Source organism: Oryza glaberrima, chromosome 2 (genome assembly GCF_000147395.1).
Source record: "Oryza glaberrima chromosome 2, OglaRS2, whole genome shotgun sequence".
NCBI classification, from domain to species: Eukaryota; Viridiplantae; Streptophyta; class Magnoliopsida; order Poales; family Poaceae; genus Oryza; species Oryza glaberrima.
The window spans coordinates 5,803,195-5,815,102 of NC_068327.1; the positions used below are offsets into that span (position 1 = coordinate 5,803,195).

Below are 11,908 nucleotides of genomic sequence, written 5' to 3' on the forward strand. Positions count from 1 at the left end.
ACCCCTACACCCTTATTCATTCTCACGTTAAAAAAGTTTAATAGTATAGCCCACTACTGGCTCCAATTCATCTATAGCCAATCTAATAGCCAATTCATACAATAGTTGCTTACTATACCATTAATATATGGTCCCACCTGTCATATACACACTACATTTTAGACTCCATGCTGCAGCTAGCTACATATCTGTAGCCCGCTGCTCTTCTCTCTCATCTTTTATCTCATTAAAATATATTTATAACCGGCTAATAGTCTGCTATTGTACCTGCTCTTAGTAAGCTACTACTTATCGTCATCTCCGGACGGGCCAGGTTCGTTGGTGTTGTTCTTTATACTTCTGAAAAAGCTTACTGTAGTTCTGTTGGATTCATGTCGACCAGGCCAGGATCAGCTTCAATTCTATTGCTTTCCCCAACATAAAGTATATGAAACCATCTTTCTACAGAATGTTATGAAGGTTCATCCGAAAATGCTTCGTCTCAAACATTCGACACGGGGAGAAAAATCGGACGCTCTACAAACAACACTGTACACATAGCAACAACTAGGAAAACACTTCAGATTGGTCGTCCGATCTTGAAAAAAAAATCGGACACATCTTACTATGACTTTGCTTCATGCAGACTTTATCAGATGCTCTCTCTGTTACATACGCTTTATTTCTGAGCATTAATATGCATGAAAGAGAGATGAGACGAGGTTATTTGCATGTACATAACACCTTTTTAGCAAACTTGAAAAATGATTTTTCTTCTAGATTACTCATCCAATCTATGATCCGATTACACCATTGTATTCGTTGCAATAAATCTTTACAACAAGATCTCATATGACTATATTATAATAAAAAACACACATATGTTTCAACCAATTAAACTTAATGTTTTACATGTGAAAATTAGATGTTTCAGCTGAAATTCTATTATGTTGCACATATTTATTTAGTGTCACGATGCATATATCTTTCTTTAATATATCTCATGGTGTTATTTGCATGTTTCAGTAAGTAGTTTATTGTGTTTCACTGGTTTATTTGTAAATATTGCATATGTATTGGTTGAGTGTTACAATAAGTATTCACTAGTGTACTCACAATATTCCACTAAAAATGTTTTACCTAGTGTACTCACAATGTTTATGTATAGATCTAATGTTATAGTGAATTAAAAAATTCTTTTGCAACAAATCACTCACATATTATAGAAATCATCTATTAAGAGAATTCGTTTCATTTTTTGTTCCACAAAAAATGTTTTACTTTATATGGATCAAATGTTGCGGTGACTCGAAATTCGCTATTTGCTGAAACATTGTTTTTATATAAGGTGAAGCAACATCCGATTTAAACGATTAAAACATTTTCGATCTACTAGTGAAACAATACCAATATACTTGGTGAAACAGCGTGCAATATTTTAAAATAATTCAATAATAAGCTTTTTTTTTTCACCGGAATATATTCATATGTGGTCTTATTTTAAAGATTTAATTGCAACGGATTTAATGGTGCAATCGGATCATGATTTGGATAAATAATTTAAGAGAAAAAATAGTTTAAATAGTTTTGCATGCATGCATGCTTGATAACGTTGGATGGCTGATGGCGTGCGCGCGGATCGGACGGCTCATGGATGCGTCCGATTATTCGTCTCGTGCCGTTCGTCCGACGGTTTATCCATAGGAGGCATTGACGAGATCATAGCACAACGACTGTCTGGTCCAAACCGTCGGCTATTCGCAACCGGTTGGTGGCACCATACATCTCTATCGTCATCTCGATCAGCACATTAAGGCATGGTTTAGTTCCAACTTTTTTATCAATCTTTCAACTTTTTCATCACATCAAAAATTTTCTACACATAAACTTTCAACTTTCCCGTCATATCGTTTCAATTTTATTCAAACTTCCAATTTTAGCGTTAACATCACACCCTAAACACTCTACCGGGAATCGTTGCGGCGCCCGCGTTGGGAGGTCTATGTCGATCGAACGAACATTCCTGACCACGCTGAACCAGCCATCGCGACGTCGTTGGTCGATCGCTTGCGTTTCCACACTCATCGGGGATTAGCTCCGGACCTGGGGATCCTATCGTGAAGTCAACTGATCTGATCTGCAATCCATGTGATCTGTTCAGTAGTAATCCCTCCGTCCCAAAAAAAAAAAAAGACAAACCAACGTTTGACCGTTCGTCTTATTTGAAAAATTTATTAAAAAAAATTAAAAAGATAAGTCACGCATAAAGTATTAATCATGTTTTATCATCTAACAATAATGAAAATACTAATTATAAAAAGGTTTCATATAAGACGGACAGTCAAACGTTGGCACGGAAACCCACAGTTTGCCTTTTTTTTTGGGACGGAGAAAGTATAGTATAAAGTTCTTCATCTGAACTCAACTCTGAACATTTGCATGTTGTGTCTGACTGTCGGCAAAAGTTCTATTACCACGTGAGACATTTGTTTGTACGAGGAGGCACACTAATCAAAACCAAGCTATAACAAAATTATATTTTACTCCCTCCATCCCATAATATAAGCAGTTTTGAACTTCAACGTAGTTTTCGAGATGCTATTTTAACCAATAATATCTATAAAAGTAAAATGCTTTAAATAAAAAGAATTGCATATTAGGATAGTTTGTTTAATGATAAATCCAGTAACATCAATTTTACACGATTGATCTTTATTGATTTTTGCTATTAATAGTCAAAGTTAAACATTATATTTAACTTGGCACTATTTTAAAAATACTTATATTTTGGGACAGAGAGAGTATTACAATAAATCTGTGCATTACCTATTTGGGATATGTATCATATCTATTTAAATTCGTTGTACTAGATAATGTTTATTCTAGGTCGTTTATTTGAGAACGAACGTAATATTATAGATTATAGAGTAGGAGTATCGTTTTGTTGGTATTATCTTAGATGAGAAATCATATTGGAATCTTCACAAGAGTAACAACCTCATCCTACACATATTCTGTGGGAGTTCTATTTTGGATGGCGTAGTTTCTAGTACTTGATATTATCGTTATAGTTTCTACGTATTTTCTACTTGGTATTATAGTTGAATATTATCAGGAGGGAGATGGCAGATGCCTAGATGGGATTTATCCCATAACCTCGAGTTTTTTTATTTATCTTCTCTTTACTTATTGATTGTGCGCCTGCTTGTAGAAACCACAAATGTAAATCATTTACATTATTAGAGACCAGGAGTGTAAATCATTTACATTATTTAAAAAAAAACATTTGTCCGTGGAGATAATTCGATACTAGTAAAAAGGAAGAGGAAAAAATCTAGCGAATTGGAGGAGGACATCGAGCATAGTAGAATCGCACCGCCGTGTCGTCAGGCCGCGGGCGCCTCGGCCTGGCCGTCGGCCGCCGCGGCGCCGGCGGCGGCGCCGTAGCGGCGGACGCGCTCGTCGATCCAGGCGCGCATGTCGGCGAGCACGCGGTCGCGGTTCTCGTCGGACTCCCCCTGGATGAGCGAGTGGTACATCCCGTCGTAGAGGATGAGGCTCTTGTCCTCGCTCGCCGCGCGCTCGTACAGCATCCTGGACCCCTCCGGCGAGGTCACCCCGTCGTCGGTGCCGTGCACCACCAGGAACGGCGCCGCCACCTCCCCGAAGCTCTCCTGCAGCAGCACCGTCACGCGTGCGAGCTCCCGCATCGTCCCCACCCGCGGCGAGCCGCGGTACAGCCGCGGGTTGGACGCGATCACCCTCAGCTTCGCCGGGTCGCGGATCGATCTCCCCACCATCCTCTTGTCCGGCATCACCGCCCATGTGTCGGCGAGGCCGAAGAGGAGGCCGTACAGGAAGAGCCGCACGCGGGACGGGTACATGTCGTCGGGGAAGACGAGCAGCGGCGCCGACAGGATGATCCCCGCCCACCCGGCGTCGGGCGGGGAGCGGAGGTAGGCGAGCAGGGTGGCGGCGCCGCCCATGGACTCGCCGAAGAGGAACGCCGGGAGGGAGGCGTAGGCGCCGCTCCGCCGCACGGAGAGGAAGAAGGAGAGCGCCGCCCTCGCGACGGCCTCCATGTCGCCGAGGTAGCCGCGGACGCCGTCGGAGCGGCCGTGGCCGAGCAGGTCGGCGCAGAAGACGGCGTACCCCCACCGCGCGTAGCTGATGGCGATGTTCTGGAACATCCACGAGGAGTCGGAGCCGTAGCCGTGGCTCATGAAGACGACGCCCTTGACGTCGCCGTCGCTGGCGGCGGAGAGCGGGTGGAACGAGTGCGTGAAGAGGCGGCCGCAGGGGGACTGGAAGTAGGCCTCGGCGTGGCGGAGACCCAGCGAGGCGTAGTACTCGTCGGGCTCCGGGGAGTCGCCCCAGAAGTACTTCGTCGCCGTCGGTGGCTGCGGCGGCGGCGCCATCGCCGGAGACGGAGACGGCAGCACGCGAGACGGCGAGAAGATATTTTTTTTCTCCTTTATTTTTCGTTGACGAAAGCCAGCAGAAATGGAAGATGGGTGAGCAGTGAGCTCATTTATAGTACAAAGGAAAGGAAAAAAAGGGTTGCTTCCTCTATTTTAATTTGATTATCATATTTGCAATAGCGTCAAGACCAAGACAATAAAACATCCTTCCTTTTTAAATGAGATAACCTAAAAGAAAATGTAATTGACAAGCGTCCAAATCCAAAAAATATCACCGATAAGTGTGAGTTCTTAAAAAAAAATACCATCTATCTATCTATTATATACTAAAAGTTCATTAAACTTTCTAAAATCACTCTCAAACTGACATGTGGCATCCTAAAAATGCTCTCATATTGCCACGTGGTGCGAGAAGAGAAGATGAGGACCCACAGAAAAAGCCGAAATCATCTCCCACAACCTCCGCATGTACGCATGCATGTGGCTGCTTTCCTTCCATGCTTAGCGGCAGGATTACCAAGTAATCAAGGTATTACATTAATGAGGTTTTTCTCTGTTATTTGGATCGGTGTGTAGGAGCCCATGTTGGGCTTTAGTCCGTTCAGTTGGCTAAGCATTTGTGCCACCTATATATATATGACATGTTCCTTGTATCAAGAGATTGGCTTTTAGTTTTTCTCTGAGTTGGCCGCCGCCGCCTAGGTCGGGAAGGAGATGGCGATTCCATCTGCCTAACCTTTTGCCACCATCGTTGCTGCGTTGGTTTGGACGAGCGTGATCGGGAATTAATTCCCTGGGCGTGTTCTGATTTCCGCCGAAGTCATCTTGCTCTGATTGTTTGTCATTCTTGCTGCACGGGTGGAGTTTATCTACAGATTTGGTTAGTTTATTCATTGTAAACCTAATCATCTATCGGTTTAAATTTGATCTAATGGAGCTATTCAGTTTATTTTATCTGGAGTAATCGATCTTATGTGTCTAACCCTATATACTTGGCTGGACGAGATCTCTATCATCTTAATACTGCTGCTGCTCTTGAGCTATTCAAATGGAGATTACAGTATATATATTATCGCTGCACACATACAAATCACTATGAAAGATTGGGACAAAACCGGGAACCGTAGCCGTTTCCTTATCATGCCCTTTTTTCCCTGTTATTTTGGTAGTTAGATTTAGTAGTTAAAAGATATTTAATGCTCTTTTATGGTGACAAAATTTCTAATAAACTGATTGTTCTAGACAGTTAGATCTATCTAACAAATAAAATTCTAAAATATTCTCCATGCATGGCTACAACAAGTACATATGCGCCTTCTTTCCTCTGTTTTTTTTTTTGCAATAGTTAAAATCAAATTTTTACATGTCCCTGAATGCATACTCACATTGATATCTCATATACATATTGATCTCGGAGGAAGTAAAACACACTAATATTTTTGGCTCAATTTTGGAGGCAAGATTTTAGAAAGGACGCATTTATCCCATACCAAGTTGTACACTCAACATAGTTCTGTTTACATCCCAATTTTAAGAGATCAAAATCATTTCGAGAACGATTGATAGAATGTAGGCCTCTAATATTCCAAAAGAAATAGAAAGGACAATTGGAATTCAAACGAAATTTAGGCTAAATTTAAACAAATTTTCTTCTATCCAAAGCCCAATATAAATTGCAGAAATCATTTGAACTTTTTTGCATAAAGTTCAATAACTATTCTTAAGAAAATGAATTTCTTAAAGTTTAGAACCCAAAACGAAGATTTCATATGTATTAAAAAGAACATATAGTTTAGATGACAGTTCATAGGAGCCAACTCCATTGTTGCAACATAATACTTTCCAATAATTCAAGATTTCATGGTTGTAAGTAATTTTAGTTTAGAATTTATGTGTTGCAAGGATAATTAGCATTTAAAATAGTTACAAACAAAATATTGACAAAAAAAACAGGTTGAGAATAGAATCAGGAACAGTCACGCATATACAAACATTATATTCACATGTATAGAGTAATATTTCAAGCAACATTAAATTAGATGCCCGCGCATAAGCGCGGGCTTCCTTTCTAGTTGTACAAACAATTTTATCCAAAAAATGTCATCGTCATTATGGTTCCTTCCATTCCGTCATGTTAAGTGTTATAGAACGAACAGTGTATTTAACAGCGCGGAATAGACAGAACCATAACGGCGATGGTATTTTTAAAGATAAAATCATTTGTTCAATGGTATTTTGTAGAACTCATACTTGTCGATGGTATTTTTTAGATTTGAACGCTTATCAGTAGTATTTCTTAAATTATCTCTTAATTAAACCTCATCAATCGAAGTGTTGTGTTAAGCATACATGTGGATATGCAATGATGCCCACATGCACAAACAAACAGACATGTAACTATAGCATTTACTCCTACACACGTAGATAAATAGACATGCAAGATGATGATCAATTTGGGAAGATCTCTAAGGGTGTGTTCGGAGGAGGGGTTGGGATACGTATTATTGCATAATTAATTAAGTATTAACTAATTCTTTAAAAAGTTATGGATTAATATGATTTTTTAAAACAACTTTCATATAGATTTTTAAAAAAAACACAGTTTAAAAAGTTGCACGTGGAAAACGAGAGAGGTGAGTTGAGGAAAACTGAGATAAGAACTCAGCCTAAATCTTACGAGTACTCCCTCCGTCCCAAAAAAAGGCAAACCCTGGATTTCTGTGTCCAACTTTGATTGTCCGTCTTATATAAATTTTTTTATAATTCGTATTTTCGTTGTTGTTATATGATAAAACATGATTAATATTTTATGCGTGACTTGTCTTTTTAATTTTTTTCATAATTTTTTTAAATAAGACGGACGGTCAAATGTTGGGCACGGAAACCAGGGTTTTGTCTTTTTTTTTTTTTTAAGGTGGGAGTACTCCGTAGAGGATTAAAATGGGGGGAAGTACTGCTGTGTGCAGTTTCGGTTTCCAATTATGGCCAAACAGAGATTATGACGAGTGGGACCCTGGATAAGGTGTCGCGGGCGTGGTAGGTTGGTGGGGCCAGGTCCAATATTGTGACGTGGACGGGCGCACCCGGTAGGTGAGGGAGAGAGGGAAGAAAATTTTGTGTGAGAGAGAAGCGGTTGGTGGGGCCCTGCTGGCTGCTGGTACTCGAGCAGATCAATTCTATCCTTCTGTTTCTTTGTGAATATTGGGCCTCATTGGGACCGTTGCATGAGTAGGCCATCTTCTTATGCTACATGGGCCACCGCATAGCCCACTAATTAAGTTTCCTGCAAAGTGAGCTATAGCCCGTGCACTGTGCCGGACCATCTCGTGTCAGATGGGGCCGTCAATTACGTGCACAGCTTTCGGATGTACACGTGATAGAGTGACCGGTCAACAAACGCAACGTGGGACGTGCGACTATAGTTGGTCAAAAAGCCCGTGGCCTTACGGTCTAGCTCAGGACACGGAGTTTTGGCCCGGTATTGGCACGGCACAACTATTGTTGGGCCCGTGCCGGTCCGACTGACTGTTGGGTTGTGTCTGAGCCTCTTCCTCGACATAGCACGGCCAACGCTCCTGCAGGTCGACGGTCGGTCCAAATAGAAGAGGGAGGCAAAATAGATTTACTTCAGCAATATAAGACACAGTTCAAAAAGATGAGGGAGCGCAAATAGTCTTATAACAGACAATAACGTGTAGCCTAAAAAGACGAGGGAGGAAAATATACTTATTCTAAGGACGATTATGGTGGACTAGTTGTGTCTTCGGGCCGACACGGCACAGCTCGAGTCTTACTTGGTCGTGCCTACGCCGTAGATACAGCCTGTGGGTGGGCACGGCGTGTCAGTCAGAGTGTGCCAACCCAACTGATCTTAGGTCGTGCCTTGGTTGTGCCTAGGGCAGACCGTGCCAAGTGACCAATTAGCCATCTATACGCACGCAAGTTGAATAGGGACTATTTCTATCATTCAATAAGAATGAAATCGTTTTCACGTATACTTTGCACATATAGGACTTATATGTATCGACTGCATAATCATAGCCACTACTACCTCCATCCCTAAATAAGTTTATTTTTCATCCATCACACACATACCAATACAGAAGCAAAAATACTATAATACCTCTACTTTATCAAATCTCAATGCAACTATTCATCACTTTATCTACTCCCAATGAAGCTGATCGCTTCTGCTGGCTGTCGCAGCGGCTGCGGCCATTGAAAATGGCTGCCAGTGGTAGCAGCTTGGAGCTGTCGCAGCCGCAGCAGCTGCGACAGCAATCACTACCGATCAGCCTCAATATGATTACTCCAGAGGGAGTATTCCCCACTTTCACAAGTTTTGATGCAACGATATGATTACTCTAAAAAATAAAGTTATTTTGGGACAAATAGAGATAGCTAACAATGAACTTAATATGGGAGGTAGGAAGTATAAGGTAGCCATACAACTACTACGCTGACACCAGCATCCATAGACGAATCTGCGTATAACCTATGTAAATTTAACAATTTTATAATTTCATTAATATTGGTTTATTTTAGCACCTAAATGAAGTATTAAAGCCCGTGGTCGTGACAGTCGTCTTTATAAGTTCGCACTTGTTTAGGCAATTAGGCCGGATGGTGCCAATATTGGTTTAACCTTCAGATACGTGTGGAGCGCCACTGTGCCAGCAGCAGGCCAGTGCATGCAAAATCGCTATAAGGGTAGTCCCAACTCTCCATCTAAGATTGTCTATGGCATTAACTACATTACCATGTAGAACTTTTATTTTATGTGGCACTATATTAATTAAGAGAGAGGGTGAAGAGAGGAAGAAACTTGGTATCATGCAAGACATAGCTTCAATACGAGAACCTATGTGCTAGACACTATCAAGTTTTGCATTGGGAGAGAATAGTGTCTTCATAATAGATGAAGAATAAATATGATTGGTAAAGAAGAGAGATGATATATTTATTAATGGTCTACTTTAAAAAAAACTATGGGTTGTGTAGTGTAGTTTTTTATTCTGATATCTTATTGACATGATATTATAACACTACTTATAGAAATTATAGGTTAGACTGCCCTAGGCCACGAGCTTTCCCCGTACGAAATGAGGAGCGTGTGCGTGCGTCGCCGGAAAAAGGGAGCAAACTGAAAATGACACGAGGCGATCGATCTCGAGACGGAGAGAGAGATATTTTGCACGCTACGTACAGCCTACATGAGCCGAGCCCGAGAGTCCCGTGGCACTCACGCGCGTAAAGCCAAAAGGGGTTTTTATCACTAATAAACCACACTCCACACGCCATCTACCTTGGAATTATCATCATCCCATGCACTAGACCACTAGTTAAGCTGACACGACACGAGATTAATCACCCAGTCCCAGAAAGAGCGCCCCGATATATGCAGATGCAGATACGCACGCGATTCGACGGCAGAATCAGTGCGTTTTCCCGTACTCCGTCCCAGTATTTGTCCAAGGCCCCCCGGCAGCTAGCACGAGGGCGCTGCGAGCAAATGGACGGCCGTGAGGAGGCGAGGGGCCACTGGCCGGCGGCCCACCGGGCGGGGGCGGGGGCGGAGTCACGTGGGATGGACGGACACGACGACGTCGCGGTGGCGGACGAGACGAGAGCAAAGGGGGGCATCGCGTCGCGCCGGACATTTCCTGGCCGTCAATCGGAGCGGAGGGAGGGTCACGCGACAGCGGTGGTGGCGCCCAACAAACTTTTCGATACTGCAGGTGCGAGCAACGCTCTAAGTTAAACCATGGGTTTCCGTGTCCAATTTTAACTGTCCGTCTTATATGAAATTTTTTATAATTCGTATTTTCATTATTGTTAGATGATAAAATATAATTAATATTTTATACGTAACTTGTTTTTTTAATTTTTTTTATAATTCTTTTAAATAAGATGGACGGTCAAATGTTGGGCACGAAAACTAGGGTTTGTCTTTTTTTTTTTTTTTGGAGGGAGGGAGTATCAGTGTGTGTGCAGTGTGCTGCTCGCTCGTCGCGACGTGAGGATGGAACATTGATCGCCTGCGACCAAGGACCGGGGGCGGGCGCATCCCATTCCCATGCGTTTCCCGTCCTCTCACTCTCCTCAGACCCTTCTGGGGTGCAGGCACGCACGGATCGATCGGTTTGGCATGGAACGTACTACTACTGCCACTCATCCTGTAGCAAATCATGCAAAATGTTCCACTTGCTACTGGCCCCTACTGTAGCAAGTAGTAGTAGTACCAATTAACCTCTTGTCAAGACTTGTAGTATCTACCTCAGGAGGCCATTTTACTTTACTGATATTTTTTATTCGCCCTTTTCTTTTTTAAAAAATACTTATTTTGTTCTAAAATATAACAATCTATTACTTTCTTTACTTCAAAATATAGGATGTAACCATCTTTTTTTTTTCATAATAAAAAAACATGCATGTATACAATTAACTAATACATCCAATTTCTCTAGATTCATCCTTTTTTTTATTATAGAAAAACCATCTACCCTCAACATCCCTAATCATATTGAGTGCATCCATTATATTTATTATGGTAATCCAAATGAGGAATTATAATTATCTTTTTATATGGCTGAATCTCTCTTTAGTCCGAATGTAACTCAAATTAATATCCCGATCATACGAAACCGTTATTTTATTTGTTTTTCAAGTGTTGTTCATAATCAACGTGGAGTTTACTGGAGATCATTGTCGTGTCAACTGTTGTTTCTATGCATCATTCTACTTACAATAAGGCCAAGCGTGATTCAACAACCACACCCAGTAAATTATGTGATACCTGTATATTGTGTGGTGCGTTAATTACGCTTTGCTTTAAGATATTGATCAGCATCATTTTGACTTGAATTTAAAAATTTTGGTTTTTAAGAATATTTTGTGAAATACATAGTACAAACCCTCATATATTTTTAGGGATAATTTAAACATATGTTTTAAAATAAATTTCAAAAACTACATATACTCTAACAAAATTATCATAAAACAACATATTTAAACCATGGTAACATAAAACTATGGGTTAATTGGATCCATGCCACTGCAATTTTGCTATATTAAAAAAATACCACTACTATTCGTGAAATCTGCTGGATGCCACTGAAACTCTGTAAAATTGGATCATGCCACCACCATTACATTTTTCATCCATCACCATCACAATCCATTGTGGGACCCACACGTCAGCTCCATCCTCATCCTCCATCCCTCTCTTCTCCCTTCTCCATCTCTCTCCGGCGGGCGTGGCCAGCGAACAGGATCTTGGAGCTCCCAGCTCTTGGAGAGATGATGATGGCGATCCTGTTGCTCTGATCACCTGTCTGCATCTGCATGGGAGGGACAGTAACAGAAGCTGCAGCAGCATCCATGCGCATGCTGCTCATCTTGCCCCCTTCCATGTTCAAGGCAAGCTAGCTACTAATCAACTCTCAACTACTAGCTAGCTGATGGATTAAGATGGATGGGCTAATTCTTAACTTGGGTTTCTTGATCTT

At 41.5% G+C, this 11,908-nt stretch overlaps 1 protein-coding gene across 1 annotated transcript; it reads right to left on the reverse strand.

Moving 5' to 3' along the window:
• Positions 1 to 2,794: 2,794 nt before the first annotated feature.
• LOC127761768 (caffeoylshikimate esterase) lies at positions 2,795 to 4,511 on the reverse strand. Its single transcript, XM_052286098.1, has one exon. It carries the CDS (start codon positions 4,395 to 4,397, stop codon positions 3,366 to 3,368), a length of 1,032 nt encoding a protein of 343 aa, XP_052142058.1. The 5' UTR covers positions 4,398 to 4,511; the 3' UTR covers positions 2,795 to 3,365.
• Positions 4,512 to 11,908: the final 7,397 nt, after the last annotated feature.

Bases quoted from the DNA above. Each gene is read 5' to 3' on its own strand.
- LOC127761768 (XM_052286098.1), bottom strand. From the start codon at position 4,397: ATGGCGCCGCCGCCGCAGCCACCGACGGCGACGAAGTACTTCTGGGGC.